The sequence below is a fragment of the Malurus melanocephalus genome, unplaced genomic scaffold, assembly GCF_030028575.1.
Source record: "Malurus melanocephalus ecotype Western Australia unplaced genomic scaffold, MMel_1.1 scaffold_174, whole genome shotgun sequence".
In the NCBI taxonomy this organism is placed as follows: domain Eukaryota; kingdom Metazoa; phylum Chordata; class Aves; order Passeriformes; family Maluridae; genus Malurus; species Malurus melanocephalus.
The window spans coordinates 67,307-88,748 of record NW_026623406.1 but is presented as its reverse complement, the minus strand read 5'-3'; the positions used below and the strand labels follow the sequence as shown (position 1 = coordinate 88,748).

Sequence of the window (21,442 nt, the reverse complement as noted above, 5' to 3'; positions counted from 1 at the left end):
TGGCTGGCAGCTCCACGGGTCTTCTCCAACAGCACAGCCTGGAGCTGCTCCAGGAGCTGCCACAACCCCTGCAGTGAGTGTTCAGGGCCTGAGCTGATCCCACAGGTCATTCTGGCTGATCCCAAATGAGCTCTTGTCTCCCTGCTCCTTGCTTTTGGGTTAAAGAGGGAGCATGCTGGTTCTCAGGGTGAGTGGAAGCAGAGGGGAGATGTCAGAGGAGCCCTTCACCTTCCTGRTGCTGCAGAGCCCTGAGCAGAGGGAAGGAGGGCAGGGAGGCTGGGGASAGGGCTGGCACGGGAAGCAGAGGCTGAAACGTACCTGCCTTGATAATCTGAGGTGGGGGCGGCTGGCTGGGGGCCCGGGACAGGATCATCCTCTTGGAGTCCACCAGCAGACGGCAGTAGCCCGCGATGAGGCAGGCAAAGTTGGTGGCTTCAGGCCACTCCATCAGCAACACCAGCGGCTGCAAGGCAAGAGGGACAAAGCTGGTGAGGGCTGCTGGCTCAGCTGATGGGACTGGAGCTCCACGGGGGTTGCACTGGTGGAACTGGTGGAACTGGTGAGCTGCTGGCACTCCCAGCACTCGCACATGGCAAACCAACCAGGTGCTGGCTCCAGCTCCCCCAGCAAACAGGAGGTGTCTGGCTGCAGCTGTGGTTCCTGCTGGCTGAACCCCGAGGATGAGGAAGAGCTGCAGCCCTGCTGGGCACAAGCTGTGTCCCCACACCATGTCCTGCTGATCATCTGTCTGCATGCCAACACTCTGAGCCCACCTGCAAGCTCCAGTTTAACCATCAGGGCCTCAGGAGGGGCACAGGGAGTTTGTGGAGTCTCCAGCTGCCAGACCCCTCTTTCATTGCAGGCACTGTGTCTCCCTCCTGTAAATTAAGACATCTGCTTCCAGCAAGGTGCCCAAGGGGCCAAACCCYGTTAGAGGTTCCCCCAGCTACCACTCTCAGCCTGTGGATCTTATTCAAACCTAACCCTTTGGAAAATTAAATTTGTGCTTAGGAGCAGATGGTGCMTTCTCTTTTAGGAGAGCATTTATTTGCATGCTAAAAAAGAACCTTGCTTTAAAGAGAGATAAAAATCAGACACGATCTGTGTGACACAGATAACCTCACAGCACAATCTCACAGCAGATAGTGCAACTCCCAGTTCCCAGATTGTCCCAAGGAGAAGATTAGCTGGTCCAGGGAAGCTGTYGGGGTGGGATTCACTCTTTCCCTGCAGTGAGGTCCTTGCAGTGCAGGGACCAGGCTGGGCAGAGCAGCCTTTGCCAGCACAGCTTGGTTGAATGCTCCATGCTGGGTCTGAGCCCCCAGCTCTGCTCAGGACAGACCCATGAGATGGAAAAGGAACTGACAGTGCCTTCAATATTTGTGGCAAAGGCAGCTGCTGCCCTCACMTGCCCCCTGCACAGAGCAGCCCAGCCTAAAAGACCTCTGTACCCTGAGCAGGGWGTACCTGAGCCAGCTGGGGGTGTTTAACTGCTGCTCTCTGGGCTGCCTGTCCTGCCACGTTCGGCCTCTTGCACACTGAGAGCCCTCCAGGACTCAGAAAAACTCATTTACCACATTCAGGGAACACCAAGGCTGCTTTAAAAAAAACACTTGAGCCTACACAGTGTGAAAAGCATTAAAGTTATTTTGGTTTTCTTGTTTTATAACCACAAGTGGTTCCTGGTACGCACTGGCCAGTTCTGTGCTCTGCACAGTATTTGCTGCTGTAAGCCACCAAGCCAATTGTGGCCAAGGGAGACCCACCTTAGGCCACAGTGTCACACTCTGGGCCACTCAGGGTAACCAACTTGGGTGTGAAGCCATCAGCCCTGGGCAGAGCTTCACGTGATCCCCAAGCCGTGCCAGCCCTGGTAGGGACAGATTTCTCCCAGGGCCAGGGCAAAGAARTTCCCTCTTTGGCTGCTGTGCAGGAAGAGAAAGGAAAAGAAATAACTTGATGTGGAAGAGAAATAGCCTGACAAGGAACGTGCTGAGCTGAGAGGCTCTGCCCCTTCTTGTTTACTTCTCTGTCCTGGAAAATAAACCTGAGATGACACAGATCAAAGGGGAAGTATCAAGCCAGAGAGAGGAGTGCAGAGATTCTCAGATTGCTCGGAGGAGGCAGGCATGCAGTGGTGAGGGGGGTGACACCTCTTAGCCCAGTTCCAGTCTTGACATAAGTGATGAAAGGAAACCGTGTGTTCTGCTCACTAAGGCATCCTTAGAACAAGTGTCTTCTACATTGGGCTAAGCCCTTTTCAAGCCATCTGTTGAATGAGGAGGTATTTGTGCCTTTTCCCTGCTCTGTTCTGCAGGGTTTGGAGTGTCAGCAGMAAGGAAGGGAACAAACCCCAGTTTTGGGGAGGGAGGCAATGATAAACACCCAGGGCTGGGAGATTAAACCAAGAGGCCAAGGAGGGCTGAGAATTCTCTTCCAAAAGGAAAACAGGGGGATCATTCCCACCACGTGTGGATCYCCCCGAGGCACAGTGGCACAGGGCTGTGGACCTTCGCTGCCTCCCTGTCAGTGCTCACYGTGCAGCCCCCAGGGCAGCCCCAGCTAGGGACCATTATCTCCGAGACCCATTTCCATCTTTGCTCAGCTACCTCTGCCTCAGGATGCTCCCACCCATCCAGAGAGGGGACTGTAGGTTCTGGCTGGCAGGAGCAGCCCCTGGATCAGTCCTCCTGAAGGATGAGATGCMACAACCCTCACTGATGTTCCTTGCCCAAAATGAAACTCCAGGGTGCTGTGAGCTCCCTACCAGGTCTGCAAGCAAGTCCAGCCTCCAGAATGGGTTCCAGCAATAGGTGCTGTGTGGGGTTTACTGTGGCACTCTGCTCTGAAAAAGAGCAATCTTAATATTGATTAGAGTTTAGAAGTGATTACTCTCATATACTGAGAGGGAAGCTGTGTGAGAGTTCTTCAATGGCCAAGTGTTCAAATATGATTTTTAGGGATTAAATCATTCCAGGTGCAGTTTGGAGCCATCCACCCATGCTGTCAGCACCACTCTGGTGATCTCCCCATGGCCTGGGARCCCACACTGCCACGGGTCTGTGTCCTGCTGATGGATTATGAGCTGYTTACAAAGACACTGACTGTGAGCAAAACTGCTGCAGTCAGGCTGTGCCTCTCCCTTGGCCTTGGTGGYTTCTCTGCTGCTCCCTAACAGAGGTCTGGCACAGGATCTGAGCCTTTCCCACATGGGATTACAAGACTGAGCCTCTCTCTTCCACTCCACTAGGCAGTTTTGCTGAGATTGCAACAGCTCAGCTGCCTTTGAGATGTCCATCCTGCTCCACATCCTCCTGGAAGTGGCAGCAGATCTGGAAGTGATTTATGGGGTCAGGAGACAAAGAGACACCACGACTGCAGCAGCCCTGTTCTGTTGGGAAATCATTCCACAAAGAGGAGGTATTGGGGCTGGCAGCTAATGGAGGTGTTATTTTTAGGCACTGGTAGCCTTGGTCACCCTGTTCTGAGTGGGCAGAGCAATTGAAATGGTGTGGAGACAGCCAGGCAYGGGCAGGCTGAGCAAATATTGGCTTTGTGAGCAGGTGCATGAAACATTTCCAGCTCGTGATGCTGAGGGTTTCAGATGGCAAATTCAGGGCAGCTTTGCAGGGAGCTGCTCTAAGTAAGAACAACTCATGACTGCAGCCTGTGCTTTGGCTTCTGGCAAATGGGATTCACCTCCTCTCCCYTGGAAACATCCTGCAAGAGGCAGTGAGGGCTGGTGCCTGTGGTCAGGACTGGCCTGCTCCCCAAAGGGTTCATTGTGACATCCCTCTGTCTCCCTGCACTTTTTTTAGGTCCTTGCTTAATCTCAACCAAACCTGACAAAAAGGCAGCAACCCAGGAGAACACRAATCTTCCTAAGTTTTCTAAAGCCAGTGGTGCAGCAGAGCAGACACTTCTGTGAGCAGCCAAAGGCAGGGAGGGATGCAGCAGGAGTGAAAGCAGTGCTGTTCCTCCAAGCCCTGCTCCCTGCCCTGGCCACAGGATGCAGATCCCTCTTCCCCAGCTGCTRATCAGGAGATGGCACTGATCACTGATGGGGAACAAGTTATTGACCTGGATAACCCTCTGGCTGTCCTCCGACCATGCACCTCTGGCCTGGCTCAAGCCCACCAGCTCATCCTCWTCCTCATGCTCATATTCTTGCTGCTGCAGCACCAGGGGCTCACACCTCAGTGGCCCCCAGGGCTCTGCTTCCCTGGGAGGGCAAAGCAGAAATACCTGTGTGTGTTTGGTCAGGGCAGCAGCACCTTTAGGATGAAAACTCCAWGTTTTACACAGAAGCAAACTTACTGGGATAACCCTACTGCTCTAAAAATGCCAAACATCAGATTCCCAGTGGGATGCCCACATTAAAGTTCCTGTCTGATCTGTAATGTGCCAACATGTAAAGAAGCAAATTTTAACATGGATGTTCTTTCTACATCTAAATGTGTAATACCAGCCTGAAATTATTGATGGTTTGATCTTTCAATCATTATGGTTTTCTAGATTTTCTAGGCCTCAGGAGGAAAGGACACTTTTTCACTCAAAGTTTCCTGCTTGGCAACCAGTCTCCCTGGGAAATAAAACAAAATGCATTCATACTGGATAGAAGAAATGACTTTTGCATTACCTTGTTAATGATAAAGTGATTTTTCTATTATGGTCTGCCTTTAAATCAGACCTCAATGTCCTTCTGGAGGGTATTTTCTTGTTCAGACAAAGGTCTGGAGGAAAATTTCTGGCGAGGGTTATGCTAGATGATTTTAAMAGTCCTCATATTTAAATTAATTTACGACTCAATCTATTCATACTATAACCTCTAAGCTTATATGCATTTTCTTCTAATCTCCCCCCTTTACCACATACTTTGGGTCTTACCCTGCTTCCTTTAATGCAGTGCAGCAGCAAGATGGGAGATGAATTTATATAATTTATGTTCCTTCGTTTACTTGAGGTGCACTGCCAAGTTTTTATTTAATAATACAGGCACCCGGGCCTAACGAGGCAGCAGTCAATTTTTCACTTCTGCATTGACCTTTACTTCTCTCCCCTTAAGCATTATTAACTCAGCTCTATCAATACCAGGCTGCTTGTGACTAGGATCACTATTTCCCACTTGTTGATCAATAAGGGCCCTGCCTTGGTCAGCAGCAGACCTGCAGCTCTCTCCTTCCTTAGGGCAGCTGCCACCTCTGCCTGGTGAACACCCTCCTTGTGCCTTGCATGGTCCCACAAAACCTGAGGGCTGCTTTTTTTGCTGGGTTTGGAGTTTTTTTTTTTTTTTGTTTTTTTTTTTTTAATGAACTAATCAAATTTGGCTTTTCAGGCTTAGAAACTCATTCTCTCCACATGTTATCTGCCTTTCCTGTTTCTGGCTGGCTCCCATCCTGGGTGCCTGCAGGCAGTGCTTTGGGTGGTGCCAGAGCTGGGACGAGCCTTGCTTCACATCCCATTCCATTGCTTCGCATCCCATTCTCTCACTTTGCATCCCATTCCCTTGCTTCACATCCCATTCCTTTGCTTCACATCCCATTCCCTTGCTTCACATCCCATTCCTTTACATCCCATTCCCTTGTTTTACATCCCAATCCCTTGCTTCACATCCCATTCCCTACTTTACAACCCATTACTTCACTTTACACCCCATTCCTTCATCTTGCTTTACATCCCATTTCTCACTTTGCATCCCATTCCTTCGATTTACATCCCATTCCTTTGCATCCCATTCCCTTGCTTTAAACCCATTCCTTCACTTTACATCCCATTTCTTCACATCTCATTCCCTCACTTTGCATCCCATTCCCCTGCTTTACATCCCCCTGCGAGCAGGGATCTGCCCCTCCCACCCAGGTACTGAGCCAAAGGAAATCTCAACCCCTCCCTGTCTCCCACGAGCTGACAGTGTTTCAGAATGGTTTAATGCAAATAAAGATTACTTCGGCGCAAGGAAGCAGAGCCTGCGGGTCCATCGTCACTCCAAAGCCCTGCTCTTCTTGTAGGAGAAAGCTCAGGGGTTTCARTGAGTGCTTGTAGGAGCAATGTCAGCCTTGCTCGCTCTTGTGACTRTGATGGGCCATCCCCACTGTTTTCAGTGGATTTCACTTTTTCAGAACGGAATTTGGCATTTGGGAATGGAATTTGAATCTGCATCGGGCACGTTCCCCACACCCAACCCAGGGGGGCACAGCCAGTCCTGGGGCCACTGCAGCAGGGAAGGCTCGGAGGGGTCACYAGCCCATGGCCAGTGAGAGAAGGGGCTCATTGGCTCGTTCCACRGCGAGAGGGGCAGGCTGAAGCCCAGCCGTGCACCGTGTGCTGTTTTCCCTGTTTTCCCGAGGCAGGCTGGAAGCACCGGGGGCTCTGGGACACCAACACCRGTACCCAGGTTCCAGGCGCAGCAGCAGCAGCAGCCACGGACCCTTCTGAATTAAATTTTCCTTTGTTTTCCTCTGTCAAGTCTTGATCTCGGCTTAAGCGCCGGCTGGCTGCAGGCTCTGCTGGGAGCCCAAAGTCAATTAGCCCGATGCCTTTGATTGAACGGCGTTTGGCGAGCAGCCAGCGCCGCCAGAGCCCGGCACAGGGACAGGGCACAGCCTGCGACAGCTCCTCTGAAAAGCTGCACACGCTTGTCCGGGCTCARGTGATCCCACTGCACCCCGAGCGTTCCTTCATTCGCATTCTGACTGCTTCAGCAGCCTTTTTCCAGCGCCAGGACTGTTAATAACACAAAGCCAGCGGTGTGCAGCTGCGCGMATCMGAAAGGAGRAACGCTCCGCTGGAAAAAGAGTTTSGRTAAGARCAATCGCCGTGCTGCTRCGGGAGCTGCACAGCCWGGGCAGTCTGGGGGRGCAGCCACCCCCTGTGCCCTGTCCGGGCTGCCAGGCTGGGCCAGTGCCAGGCARGAGGTGCTGGCATTGTCACATTGTCATTTTCGGGTAGAAAAGGACTTTGCAGCGCTGCGCTGRGGAGGAGGGGAGATGCACGCCTGGAGCTCGGCTCCGAGCTGGCTCAGAAGCACTGGCCACCATCAAATGCTTCCCCAGCAGGAGGGGGAAGCCCCTGGGAAATGCACGGCTCCCCTAACCTGGCAATGTTTAACGCACCAAGATCACAGGAGACACCTTGTCACCTCCCTGCTCCCGGCAAATCTGTGAGCTCCAGAATCAGCGCTCCAACACGAGGAGAAGAATGGAGCCCCGGCAGAAAGGAGGTTTTGTCAGGTGAGAATGACCACTGCAACCTGCAAAATGACCGGTCACACCACTGCAGTGCAGCTGGAGAAGGGCTGTCCTGCCCCAGCCACGGGCTGGGAGCATTCCAAACCAAAACTGCCTCACTCCCTCCGTGACTGTTGAGACAAAAMCTGCTCCTGTTCACCCAGCAGCTCTCACAGACCTCACAGGGAACAAAAAAATCCTTCTTGGAACCGGCAGCAGAGGCATAGAGGGTTTTGTTCTTCTGTCCCAAGGTTGTGCAGCTCCTCTCTGAGGGGTTCTGCCAGCATTTGCCCCCCTCTTGCCACACTCACAGTGGCAAAAAGCTAAAGAAGGCAAAACAGAGGTACCAGCCCTAGGTTTGTATACCAAATTGGGCTATTTCAAACAGAAATTGAAGCCCAGGATGGAAAAACTCCAAAACAAACCAATTAAMTACCTAGTGAATAATTCATAAGACMAACAGTATTTCTTTTCCGCYCAAAATAAATGCAAATGGTTTATGATCTCCTCAGGCCTGTTTGCTACCTGGAAATCTCCCCCAGCTCCTTCCTGGCAGGTGAGCCTGGGCTGTGGTTGCAGGTGAGCAGCAGATCAGGACGTGCTGGTTTGCTCAAGGTGTACAGACCTTCCACCTGAGGGCTGCTCCGATCTGATCCCTTTTCCAATCCATTGTTTTAACTTCACTTAGAAATTCGAGCTGGTCTGTCTGCACAAACCCCCGAACCATCGCTGACCATCTGTGTTTCCACAATAACTCAGYGAGCACCTCCTGCAGATCGGGGCTGGGAGCTGCCCCAGCGCCCCATGACAGCAGCAGTGCCATGGCCCAGGGGAACATCCCCTCCCTCTGCAATCCACGGAGCTCTGACAGCCTTCCAAACGTGATGTGGATTTGACAGAGCCCCAGAGCCCTCTGGACACCCTCTGAGCCCTCTAATGGTTTCCAACTCACAGCAGAARCTGATCGATTTGCAACCCAGGGCTTTAGCCAGTGACACGTTGGGTGCAATAGAGTAATTGTAGAGAGCAGATTAGCGCTGTGAGGTAATGATCTTTTTTTCCTGCTTTTCTTAGCCTGCCTCATCCATCGCTGTCCTGCGTGGGATTAGCATATGCCTCATTTTGGAGCAGACATTCTGGCTTTCAAACCCAGCCCTCTGGATAATGGCTAAATGAAGACAGATCACAGCAGCCTCTGCCCTGGCAGGGTGCTGTTGAGCCTGCTGAGATCACAAATRGGGTTCTTGCTCCACTCCAGGCTGGCAGAGGGGCTTTCAGTGGCCAGAGGCAGCTGCCTGGAATTTCTCGTGGAGATAAAGCCATGGAGCATGCAGAYGTGCTTGCAGGGAGTGTGTGAGCTGGCTGACTCCAGTGAGCTGCCTTTTCCCAGCATTTGTGGGGCTGGATTGCAGGGTCACAGGAGAAGGTCTTCTCYTGCAGCAGGAAAGGGCTGGTGGTGGCACAGAGTGAATTTCTGCTGTGGAGAACGGCTGTGGGGAGCAGCACTGCGGGATCTGTGGACAAGCTGTGTGGGAATTGCCACCTAATTCAGAGCAGATGGGTGCCAGCATCACCTAAGCCTCCAGAGCATCTGTCACTGCTGTGGCCACTCTGTGCTGGGGGAACAGTGCCCTCTTCCACCCTGAGAGCCATGGAGCAGGGCCAGTGCCATGGAGATAAGGGACAGTGGGGACAGCCACGCTCAGAGCACTCCCAGTGAGCCACGAGCAGCAACAGRGTCATGGCCAGCCTATCATTAATGCATTAATACCGTGATTTTATACACACAGATCCGAGGGGCGTGGGCAGCAGGAGGAACCAGCAGGGTTACCCGTGCTGCAGGCAACATCCCTTGGTTATTCCTGCTCGGAAAGGAGCAAATTGATGGATTCCTGCCCAGCCCAGGCAGCTGGAGGGGCTGAGCAAGGAGGGCTCCCACCTGCCCAGGCTGCAGCAGGGGAGGCTGAGGGCTTTGAAGGGTTGGGGCAGGCACAGCAGGACAGCAAGGCTTTAACTGCACAATGACTGACCTCACTGGGATGCAGAAGTGGGAATGGTAAAAATGTTACAGTTGAACAAATGCCCATTGAATTATGAATGCAAAAAAAGGGCTTCATGGGTGAGATTGTTGGAGGGGAGAGCTGGAACAGAGGGAGTGAGGATTAACATGGTTCTGGCGGAGGATACAGGGTGTTACTGCAGGTTAGCAGAGCTGCTGGGCCAGGCACAGCTGCAGCACGAAAACAGGCTTGGGGGAATTAATGAGCCTGGTGGGAGAAAGTGCTGAAATCCAGCAGGACAGGAGGCAGCAGGAGAATGCTAAACAAATCCACCATGATTACATCTGAAACAGTGCAAGGAAAGGACTGTGGAGAGGGCTGAGGCTTAGAGACCTTGCAGGAGGTGAGGAAACACAGRGACACTGGCAAAGCAGCTCGGCTCATCAGTCTGGGGGTAAGGGATGAATGCAGGGGCAGCAAAACTGACCAAAGAGGGATTGTGCAGACACACCGTGTGCAGACACCTCCGTGCCCCACAGAGTCCTGGCTCCACTGGGCAATCTCTGCCAAGTGCTGCTCCTGTCTGATTTACCCCAGACTCAATCCTGACTCTCTCCTGTTGAATTCAAAGTGGGAGGAGGGGAGGAGACAGGGCTTGGCATTTATCTGTGAGATCTCAGCTGTCCTTGGCATGGGGCAGAGCTGGGTGCAGGRAGGCAGTGACACTGAGGATGCCCTGGAGCAAACACACAACTSTCTGCCTTTGAGTCTGCCTGAGACATGCCAGATTGACAAAAACCTAAGCAAAGGCCAGTGGAAGATCTCCTCAGCACCTTGTGACTGCTGGACCAGGCACCAAAGAAGTAAATAAAGCTCTTACTGTGTTGCTGATGGTTTTCCTGGAGGGTTTGGGACCCATGAGGGGTGAGGAGGGGTGGCAGGGCGTGAGCACAGGGATTGACTGCCAGAACCAGCACTACAAACACAACCAGCAGGAGATGGGGGATGATAAAACAGGGTTCAGGAGGGCATGTGTGCCAAGGAGAGCTCTGGGGGCTGAAGGGGAGGAGGATAACGGGGGCAGCTGGYGAGATGCTCAGGGGGTGGCTCACACACTGATCTGTTCTCACACTCTGAGCCTGACACCCCCTGCCCATCATTTCCAATTTATTCTTCAGTCCTGCAGGGCTTGACAAGTTCCACAAGTGCTGCTAATGCATGAAACCCCTCCAGTAGCTGCTGTGGCTGTACTGCTCCTCTCCAGCCCTGAGCAGAGGCGASRYACTGTCCTGTCTCMAAAGGGTCCTGCTACCTGCCTGGCCTGTGCCACCCCCATGTGCCCCAAAGACCCTGCTTGAACCATTAGGGAGGKGTTTGGGGCAYRGCCAGAATGCCACCATGCCTGCCCTGTGACMCAGGGCCATAGCCAGAATGCCACCATGSCTGCCMTGTGAMACAGGGCCATAGCCAGAATGCCACCATGCCTKCCYTKTGACACAGGGMCATRGCCAGAATGCCACCATGSCTKCCYTGTGACMCAGGGCCAYAGYCASAATGCCACCATGGCTGCCCTGTGACAAAGGGCCATAGCCAGAATGCCACCATGCTTGTCACCTGTCACATGGCCCTGTGACCCAGGGCCATAGCCAGAATGCCACCATGCCTGCCCTGTGACCCAGGGCCATGGTCTGAATGCCACCACGGCTGCCCTGTGGCCCTCGGCAGCAATGCCTGTGTGGCACAAGGAATCAGACCAGCAGGGGAGTCGCTGCAGACCCCGGTGTCAAAGGGCTTTTGGAGTCCCTAGGAAACCCCAAGCCCATTCTCCAATGCACACTTGTGACGTGAACCCCTCAAAGTCTGGCCCCAAACCCCCAGCCTCRTCTCCACCCCTCTCAGTGTCTGCCTCCACAGCACCCATGCCTACCTTGGCATCCAGGATGCTGGTCTCCACCCGGGCCACGCCCTGGTTCTCCCTGAACAGCTGGATCCTGCTGACCTTGCTGAACTCGGACAGCACCGTGGTCAGGTTGGTCTTCAGGTCGATGACGTGGCTGATGCCRTGCCGGGGTCCCACCAGCAGCGTGGTGGCTGGCTGCTTCTCGTCCTGGTAGATGAAGAAAGAGAGACAGAGCGGGGTGAGCAAACACACCCTGGGCTGCACAGGCTGCACCTGGCTCTCTCCGTGGAGCCAAGCCTCAATTCTGGCAGCTTGGGCAGGTCCTAGATGGCTTTTGCAGAGCAGCAGGTAGGGCTGGTGCCATGAACCTGCCTCCCTGAGCCCTCTGCAGAGCTGGGAGGGTGTGCAGGATGCCAGGGCTATTTAAAAATAAAGCTCTGAGCTAACTGTCCACATGAAATATTCAGGCTCACGGGTGTCACTAAAGTAAGAGTGTGTTACAAAGCTGTCTGATCTGACACTGCCTCCCAGAGAAAGAAGCAAAGGAGGGAGTGAATATATGTCAGAAAAGAAGACAGACCAAAGCCTTGACTGGACACAGGAATGTTTCCTGCTCTGGTCTAAAAKGGTGCTTCAAGCCAGGCATGGAGGAGGAAAGGAGCTGGGCAGACCATTGCAGAAGAGAATAAAGGGAATACTTGTTACCTATTAAACACAGTTCAGCTCACAGTCTGCCTCAGAGGCACTGTTTTGGTGTCAGAGACAAACAAATGCTGTTTGCTCAGGCAGCATCAGGAGCAGGATCTGACTGCTCTGCCGTGGCACTGTCCAGACACCACCAGGCTGTGGTGCAGGAGCAGTGAGCTGTGGCACTGACGAGACTGGAACACCTCTGATGGACGAGGGAAGCCCAGCCAGGGCTGTTTGGGCAAGCAGGGAGCACAGGGCTTTGCCAGGACTGGTCCTCCTCTGAGACAGATGGCAGGATGTGCCAGGGCACCATGGAGTTACAAACACATGCCTGAAACCACTCCAACCTCACGGAGCAGCTCATCTCACTGCCCAAGAACAGATCCTGACCCTGCAGAGCTGGGATGAACCTCTGACAGAAGAGGCTCTCAAGGCTTTTCTGGGTGGGCTTGGACCTCAGTGGGCAGAGCAAGAGACTGTGGGAAGTCATTTCTGTGGGACCCGTCCCCTGGCTCCCCCTCAGCACACACCCCCGGGCAGGCTCCTCCCAGCCCAGCCCAGCCCGAATTACCGTACCAGTCCCACCGTGTTGAACAGAACCCCAGCAAAGGTCGGCAGCTCGTTCAGGATCCTCAGGTACTGCAGCTTTGCCTGGGCTGTGGAGACCTGGCAAAACGCATCACAGGGACCAGCATGAGCACAGGGGGAAGAGAGGCAGGAGGCTGGGGCACGTTTGGGGGCTCTCAAGGAAGCTGCGGGCAMGGGCTGTGCTGGCATGGGTCTGAGTGGTGGGTGAGGGGGTCTGCACTCCCCTGCTGGCCTGGGCAGGTTCTGGGAGGTAACTCAGAGCAGAGGCACAGCCCCAGTGCTTGTTGTACAACCCCCTCAAGGTGTACAACCCTCCCTCCATCCCTCCCTGGGGAGCTGAGAAGGCTGCACGGACCAAGCCCAGCAACAGAAATAACAGTGAACTGATGGTGCCACTTCAGCCAGGCTGAGAGCGGGATCTCAGCTGATCTCAGCCCTGATCCTCCCTGCACTTCCCACAATCCAGATGAGCTCTTGAAAGCAGATTCAGGAGAGACAGCATCTACCTGGTTTATTTCCCATCCAAGGGGATTTAACAGCAAGAGTCCCTGAGCAGCTGGGCACAAGAGGCTGGGGTGGAGAGCAGGCTGTCACCCCACTGAACCCGGGGGGCTGGGCTCACCTTGGTGCCGCCAGGCTGGTGCTGGTGGGCTTTGAGCTGCTGCGAGAGGGATTTGCGGAGGCTCTTCTCTTTGATGAGCTGCAGGAGCGATGGGGGCAGGAAGGGCTCCAGACCCCACTCCTTCCTGTGGGGAGGGAAGSCTGCATGAGCTGCCAGGTCAGAGACACTGCCAGAGGGCTGAGAACACAGGGATGGGATCCCAGAGCAACCTCCTGCCGTCAGAGGGAGCCGGAGCTACACCAGCACTTGGTGCCACAGCCGGAGCAGCCACAGCCCCCAGCCYGGGTYCCCACGGGGATGGGACCCCGGGCCGGTGTCAGAGCTCCCAGCATCAGGCTGGGAACAGCAGTGTCAGGCTCTGCAGCTCACCCCACCCATCTTCATGTGAGCTTAGGGGATGCAGGGCAAATTCCCAAACCTCTGTTGGGGTCCTCCTGGGGTGACACCTCCCTCTCGACAGGGCAAGGCCAGCCTGCAGATGGKCTGGGATGGGTTCAGGTCCCCAGGAGCGGCAGGAGGGCTAAGCCAGGGCTGCACAGCACACAGACAGGCTGACATTACACAGCCACAGAGCCTTCTCCTTGCCTGGGATGCAGGTRGAAAACCAGGATCCCATGGGAACAATCCTGGGCTCACAGCACATATCCCCAGCCCTGGCTGCTGCACTGGCTGGGTGTCAGTGTGAGGAGGTCTCAGAGCCCCATGGTGGGACCTGGGGCTGGGGGTCACTGCTGCCACCAGCCCCTGAGCCACTGTCCAGCTCAGGGGGGGCTCTCAGCGCATCTTGTGCTCTGCACCCTAAAACACTGCTGGGAGCACCCCAGGGGCACAGGGAAGGGACACCAAGGGGAGCTGTGCAGAAGCACGGGGACAGGGAGGAGGACTCACTCCACATTYTTGAGGGAGACCTTCTGGCTGGGGCGGGTGGCTGAGACGGTGATGTAGATGTGGAGGGCAGCCAGCCCCAGCAGCATCTCCGGCTTGGGCTCCGTGCCGAAGCGCTCTCGGATCACATCGTTGCGGCTCTGCGGAGGGAGAGGRGGTCACCTCAACAGCCACAGGATGGGCCACCTGTCACCTGAGGGGTGTCCCCACAGGGCCCAGCCTCGGCAGATGTGTGGGCCATGTGCATCAGCAGCTCCCGGTGCCCCACCTGGATGTAGAGGTACTCGAAAGCTGCGGGATCCCGGCGCAGCAGCTCCACGGGGTCCTTGGGGAAGAAGCTCACACGGAAGAGGCATCTCATGCCGTGGTAGTGTGTTCTTTGCACGACCTGTGGCAGGAACACRGGGAAGCAGTGAGCCCAGGAACCACATGTATTTGGCCCTCTCTTGTGGTTGCTATTTGATTTCTCTTCTCTGTGCATCACCTTTCATCCTGGRAACAGCCCAGCCCTCCTTGGTGTGACAGCTTTGCCTGGTGCTGCAGGATTTATGCCACTCAAGCTAGCATTTCCTCCTCGATCCCCATGTTATCCCTAGTCCTGTGCAGCACCAGATTCCTGGATCTCCCACTCAACGATGTTCATGAATGCTGTCTGCAGCTGCCCAGGCTGGAGCACAGAGCACCTCCATGGTACTGTCAGCGTGGGATGGGTAAAAAACCCTGATTGTCTCCCTCTTTGGCCACCCTTTTCATCCTTGAGGATGCAGGATGACAAGGAGAGGCTGTGCTACCCCATGGTGCATCTCCAGCCGAGCCCCACAGTGGAGGAAGCAGAGGCTCTCTGTGCCCAAACCSCTCACCACGGCCATCCCAACACCCTCCCACACCCAGCAGCTCACGTGGGCCAGCGGCTGCTTGTCCTGGAGCAGCAGGAAGCGGTGGCTCTGCTCGGGGCTGGAGTACTCCAGGACCAGGGCAAAGTGCTCGATGTGTCTGAGCGACAGGCGGTCCTGCAGTGTCACCATCACGTCCTGCAAACACCACGGACAGGCTCGGGTGAGGGGCCCTGGGTGGGAGCTGGGAGCTCACCGAGAGCCCACCCCTCCCTGGCAATGGGGCTGTGCCAGGATGAGCCCTGGCAGTGCTGAGAGGGGCCATGGGATGGCACCCAGTGACCTGGCAGCAGGACCAGACCCTCGGGTAACACCGTGGTGGTGCTCAGYGGGGCTGGCCCACGGCAAGGGGACACCAGGAACATCCACCCCGGCTCACACTCCCTGCTGAGGGCAGGCTCACAGCAAGGAGCAAAGTCAGGAGAGGGAGAGAGCCAGCACAGCCCCGTCCCTGCCAGCTGCAAAGCGTGCCGCCTGGGGAGGCAGACGGGCCATCCATCATCCAGAGCGGCTCGCAGCCAGCCCAGCGCTGCTGCAACGTGCACGGCAAGCAGGAGAGGGAAAATGGATTGGGCAGCTGGGAGGAGGAGAGGAGAGGAGCGGCATAGTGCCGAGGGGATGGCGGCGGGGCTCACCTTCACTGTGGTTCGGCCATCGAACGTGAAGGATTTGATCTGCCCGTTCTCCAGGAAAACCTTCAGCACGTTGGGAATGAGGAGGAGAGCTTCTTTCTTCAACATGTCCTGGCATGTGGGGCCAGGAAAGGGGGAGGCGAGGAGGGTGGGGGGCACAGAGAGACGGAGGGAGGGCGGGGAGAGAGAACGAGTGTCAATGATGGAGCACTCGTGGCATCCTCTGCTGCTCTGGGCTTTTGTGCTAAGAGGCACATTTCCCCTGGAAACCCAGCGTTCTGTGGAGCCGTGGAGAAGCGCAGAACTGAGGCAATTCAGAGCTGCCTGACAGCTGCAGTGGGAACAGACATCCTGCTCTGGGCCAGCACATCCCAGGGCCCATGCCTGGCAGCCTGTCCCGCTGCCCAGCYGCTGTCCCAGAGGGGAGGGATGGCTGGAGTGGCTCAGAGCTGATCCCCTTTTCCTGACCCGTACCCCAAACATATCTCTCCTCAACCCTGAACATCCCCTCTGCAGGAAACTGGGGGAAGGCTGATTTTATTTAGTGAGAAGCGTTTCCATCGGATAATTGCCTAATTGATTTTGCTTAAAAATAGAAAGTGTTAGAAGCGCTTTACAAAGGTTTTTTCAGTTTTTGTTTTGTTTTGTGTTTTTTTTTTTAGGTTGTTTTTGGGTGGTATTTTTTGGGGTTGTATTTTTTTGTTAATAAAACCTCCCTGTAATTAAGAGATAAAAGCACTGGCGGGAACCCTTCAGCTTCCACAGCCATGCAGCAGCACCCTGGTCACCCTGCCCCACGTTCAGGCACTCCAAAGCCTTTGGCATCGGTCTGGAAGCCACAGACCTTCCYCAGGGCAAGCACTGGCATTGCCTGGATGCCTCCCTTGGGTGCCCAGGGGGACTCAGTCGAGACCAGGTCTCCAAGGCCAGTTTTTGGGGCTACAGCAGGACAGGGGATGACCACAGCAAGCCCCCCAGCAGTGACCCAACACTCTGACTGTGCCCATGGGCATCTGCCCTGTGGGGCTGCCCAGGCCAGACAGCTGTTCTCACCTGCAGAGCCCAAACCAGRGAAGAGGAGCCCTGTGCCCCCCAACCACCTCACACCCCATGGCCCTGGGGATGCTCTGCCATGGCCCAGAGGAAGGCAGGGCAGCACTTACTGGGTCTGTCTCGCCGACTGTCACCTGCTCTGAAAATCGGACTTTGGCCGGGTTGGACCTTAGCTTCGCCTTCTTGGCTGCGCTGATGAAAGCAGATTTGGGAGACTGGAAAGAGAGCACYGGGTAAATCACCTGCCTGCCTTTGGGGCCATGGTGTGGGGAAAGCCAGATCATGGGGGCCCAGAGGGAGCCAGTGTGATAACAGGGGGTGGGCAGAAAACCATGAAACGGGAGGGGTGGAATGCAAGTCCCCTTGGCTGTGGGTATGCAGCGCTGCAGGCAGGGCTGGAGCGATGACAGGCAGCCCCTGCAGCCACACTGGCAGTGACAGGGACACTGCACCCAGGCAGCACCTGTGCCTGGCGCCCCTGGCACACGCTGAGCTCCAGCAGATGTCAGCCAGGTCTCGCCCAGAGGCACTGGCACCGGCTGGATGGCACAGATGGACAGATGTGGATTGGCAGGGAGATGCAGGACCCCGGGCATCCCTGCAGGGTGCTCTGGTGGCAGGGCTGGGGAGCCCCTGCCTGCACACAGCCAGAACACAGCCGTGTCACAGAGCTGTGTGTGCCCGATGGTGCCAGCAGCAGCTGAGCAGCMTGTCCTGGCTGGCGGCCAGCTGGGCCACGGGGAAAAAACTTTTTTGAGCGCGGCACAYGCCTCTGCTCCTGCCGGAGCGGCGCCGGGCGGTGGCATCTCCTTCCCGGAGAGCAGGGCAGCGCTCACACTTCTCTCCCTCCCCGACATCAAAGGACTCGGTGAAGCACAAGCGGTGCCTCTGGCGTGACAGTCACAGCTCCGTCTGCTCCGGTGCCACGGGCGCCGAGCCCCAGTGTGCCACCGCCACCGGTGCCAGCAGCACGTCCAGCCCTGCCAGCTCCCCAGGGACTCCCGGGCCAGCAGCGACCCCTCCTGCCACCTCTGCTACGGTGGGTTACTCCACCAGACATGTAGGGTGTCCTCAGCAAACCGTACAGGTTTGGGGGTATTTTTCCTCCCTCCCTCCTGGTGACAAGGACAGGGAGATGGCTGCACACCCACCGACCCCAAGGGGCTGTTGGCTCAGACCCCACACCCTGGAAAAGCGTTGGGCTGGTGGGACACTGGTCCAACAAACCAGCTGAGCTGCCAGAGTGGTCTCYTGGGGTCTCCAGGGACCCCACCTCGTTCTCCAAAAGGGCTTTTAATCCCTRTCCTGGCTCCCTGCCATGGCCCTGCCAGTCTCACCTGGTGGGTGTGCAGGACCGTGAGGATGATGAAGTCCTTGGCCTTCCTGTGACAGAAAGGAGAAATGAAAATGGATGGAACCTTGTGGTGATGGACCTCAACGAGTGCATTTGGCTCCTGAGAGCAGAGYCCACCCTTCCCAGCCCAGTGGTGGYCGGGACCTTKGTGGGGTGTGTGATAATATGGCTGTGGAGGYTCTCCCACTTCCTGGCCAGCTGGGAACAGCTGTGGCACTTGCTCCAAGGCTGAGAATTCCCCACCCAGCAATGACCACTGATGACACGAGTGTGCACTGTCACCCTAAAGCTTTGGTAGGGGCACAGCAGCCCGSCGTGAGCCCCTCCCCAGAGGCGAGGAGGGACAAGTGTTGTCCTCACCTGACAAGCTCGATGAATCTCTCTCTGGGGGCTTCACTCACATCCTCATCGTTGATGGCCAAGATCTGGTCTCCTGGCAGGAGTTTATCCTCAGAGGGGCCGCCTGCCAGGAGAGAGGGTCAGGGCCAAGCCAGGCATCCCGGAGCTGCGGGGTGGAGGGGAAGCAGGAGGGTCCCAAGCATCCCCAAAGCGTTTGCCCACGTTTGCGGCTGTGGGGGACACCAGAGGGGACAGGAGGGGACAGGAGCCCAGGGAAGGGTCCCACCAGGGGAAAATCCCACTTCCTGGTGCTTCCTGGTGTCCAGGACCACCCCCCAGCCTACCTGCTGCCACTGACCGCACCACCACTGGCCTCTCRCTGCCAGCCACAAAGCCGAATCCGTAGAGGGGGTGGCGCTGGACCGTCACCTGTCGGATCGTGTCCGAAGGCAGCTGCCCACATTCCATATCATCGCCACCGCGCTCCTCCGGCATCACATGGCTGCGCTGCAAGCACAGGGACAGGCTGTAAGGCAGTCAGCACGCAGCCCTGGGTCACACTGAGCCCTCTGGGACCTGGAGGGCAGCCCCACAGCCCTGTGTCACTGCCARTCCCTTCCTGGCACAGCCACAGCACTGTCCCCGATGCAGAGTGGTGCTACTCCCTGCCTGTCCCTGCCCCAGCACCAGCAGCTGTGCAGGGGGACATTCACAGAGATGCCACCCCAGGGTAAATCACACCATCCTCCCAGTGCCTCGCTGTCCCACCCTGCCCCAGTGTCTCATTTCATGAGGGGGAGCTCTGTGGGATACTGTGGTGTGGCTCTGGCCATTCCCTGGGGGAATGCAGCGCTGGGAGGATCAGGGCAGACAACGGCCCTGGCATAGCCACAGAGCTTTCAGACCTAACTGAAGTTTGGCTTTTCATGCTGTGTAACAGAGATAAAGGAAAACCAGTTTAGGCTAAAAACTGGGATTAAGGCAGGCTCAGCTGTGCTACTACAACCCAGCCTCCATCAGCAGCCCAGGGACTCCTTGAGGAGGAGACAAGCAGAAGATGGGAAGACCCAGCCCAGGGCAAGGTCATGTCAAAGCTGCCCCTGGCATCCCAGAGCAGTGCCAGCCGTGGTTCCAGGCCGCTTGGCAGGGCTGTGAGTCTGCTATGGGGAGCAATCCCAGCACCACGGGATGGCCACGGAGCACAGCACAGATGGCACCACACACAGCCCAGCCAGAAAAACAAAGTGCTGAACGTGCTGTTGTTTCTGTGCTGCTCATTGCTTGTTCCTGTCCGGACTATTTAGTCTATTTAAGAAAGATCCTTCCCGGCCTTTTGACAACACACCAATTGTTCCCTCTCTTATCAGTTTAGGATTTGATGCATCATCCATCTAATGCTATCTGTCTGCATTTCTGACACCCAGCGCCGCGTTTGGCACCTGCTGCAGAGCCAAGAGGGACAGCACTGGGGGCTGCAAGGGGACAGGAACTCCTGTCACACACAGCTTGAGGACATCACTGCCAGCAAGGTCAGCCCCAGCCAAGCCTGATTCCCAGGTGCCCATCCAGAATCCTCTAAGGGAGGATGCCATGTCCCCGTGGGAGCCAGGAGAGCTCTGAGCACCAGGTGAGTGTGCCCAGGGCCAGGGGGTGAGCTGTGCTCTGTGGGGATGGGATGTCACCACAGCCCAGTCCACAGTGACCCATTGCCAGTGCTCGTGGCTGTCCCCTCCCTCACACAGCAGCACATGGAGAAGCCAAACAGCGAGGCCTGGAGAAGGGAAGTGGTGAGGAGCAGAAGGGTGCGGGCACCCTGTGAGCACAGCAATGCCGCACCCATCAGCGCTCSCAGCAGGAGCAGAGCCAGCTCCATCAGCGCAGAGTGCAGCTGCAGGGAAGCACAGCCGAGACCATCTCCCTCCCCAGCGACCGGCTCTGCGCCGCCTCATTAGCYGCTCTGCTACTCCCATGAGCATTTAAAAGAACAACAGTAACAACTACAACAAAAAGAATCACGCGATTCCACCAATTTTCTCAMAGGAGCGTTATCCAAGGCCATTGTGTGCAGCTGTAAAGCCGGCTGAATGTAGCACTGCGTCTCGGCACGGCCAGGGAGGACGGCGGACATGGAGCTGGCTGTCGCCAGACAGCAGGCACCGAGCTGCTGGCTTCCCGGGGGACACTGCTGCTTTCACCCCAGCTCTGCTGCCCACAGCAATTCCAGCCCCCCATCCACAAACCCCGCAGCAGATGAAGGCGAGGATGAGCGTCAGGGCTGGAAGCACCGGGGTGCCTCAGTGGCTCAGTGCGATTGCTCTGGGCAAACAGAGGTAGTGGTTTGCTCACCGGTCACAGCAAAGTGGATGGCGAGTGTCAGGCCAGAGCCGCCCGCTCAGAGCTGTGGTGTCCCTAAATCTGTCCGTCCCTGTGCAATCTGGGGGTCGGTGTCACCCTCACAGCTCCCCACGGCTGAGCCACAGCCGGTGATCACCCGGGGAGCGGGGCCAGCAGCCTCTCGCGGAGCCCAGTTACCATCAGAATTGGTTAGCTGGGAAATCTTTGCAGCTTTAACAGACAAAAGAGAAGCAAAGCACACCTCACTTCAGCCACGAGCAGCCTGCCATCCAGCGTCAAAGAGAAGAGGGGAATAAAGAGATGGATACCGACAATAAAAACTCCTTTACCGGGCTCTTAAGCTGCTCCTCTCCTGATAAGACTTTGACGCTGCGGAAGCATTACCAGGAAATTAAATAAAAGAGGACGAGTGTCCTCGTGAGCAGGACTTATCCTCTCCTGGAGAAGCAGTAATATGCTCAGCAGCAGGTAGAACATGCCTTCTCYAGGCTGAGGCTCTGAGCGTCCTCCCTGCAGCCGCTCTCCCACGCGTGCTCACCCTGGACCAGAGCAAGAGGTCAGAGAAAACCGGCAGCAGCAGTGGGTAAGGTAACTCTCTCCCTAAAGCTGGTAATTGGCTGCACCCCAGGAGCTGTCACTTCCCTGGAACCTGATTTTTTTTGTGTTTTTTCTTTTAATTTCTGGGCAGAGAGCTGCGCTGGGCTGCAAAGCTCAGGGCCTTGCTCTCGCAGCAGGAGGCTGAGGCTGTGAAGAACCCCACGAGTTCAGCAGCCCTGTGCCACCAGCAGCACCCAAACCCAGCTTCACTGGGGACACAGCTTGGGAAACACCTGCCACCCCCTCGGGGCACGGACCAGCACTGAGCCCATCCCACTGTGGGGAGCAGATGGCTCTGTGTGCTCCTG

The 21,442-nt window shown here is 56.2% G+C and overlaps 1 protein-coding gene across 1 annotated transcript in view; it reads right to left on the bottom strand.

Annotated features, from left to right (window-relative positions):
- FRMPD3 (FERM and PDZ domain containing 3) overlaps window positions 1–18,671 on the bottom strand; it is a 27,308-nt gene extending 8,637 nt beyond the window's left edge. The window contains exons 1-12 of the mRNA XM_057372548.1: window positions 18,527–18,671; window positions 18,204–18,306; window positions 17,827–17,872; window positions 16,600–16,704; window positions 15,440–15,547; window positions 14,811–14,942; window positions 14,180–14,299; window positions 13,915–14,051; window positions 13,027–13,150; window positions 12,393–12,482; window positions 11,154–11,333; window positions 319–463 (exon numbers count right to left, since the gene is read on the bottom strand). Of these exons, the coding sequence (XP_057228531.1) occupies window positions 319–463; window positions 11,154–11,333; window positions 12,393–12,482; window positions 13,027–13,150; window positions 13,915–14,051; window positions 14,180–14,299; window positions 14,811–14,942; window positions 15,440–15,547; window positions 16,600–16,704; window positions 17,827–17,872; window positions 18,204–18,306; window positions 18,527–18,650 (1,414 nt within the window). The 5' untranslated portion in view covers window positions 18,651–18,671. The remainder of the gene's footprint in view (window positions 1–318; window positions 464–11,153; window positions 11,334–12,392; window positions 12,483–13,026; window positions 13,151–13,914; window positions 14,052–14,179; window positions 14,300–14,810; window positions 14,943–15,439; window positions 15,548–16,599; window positions 16,705–17,826; window positions 17,873–18,203; window positions 18,307–18,526) is intronic.
- Between the last annotated feature and the right edge of the window lie 2,771 nt (window positions 18,672–21,442).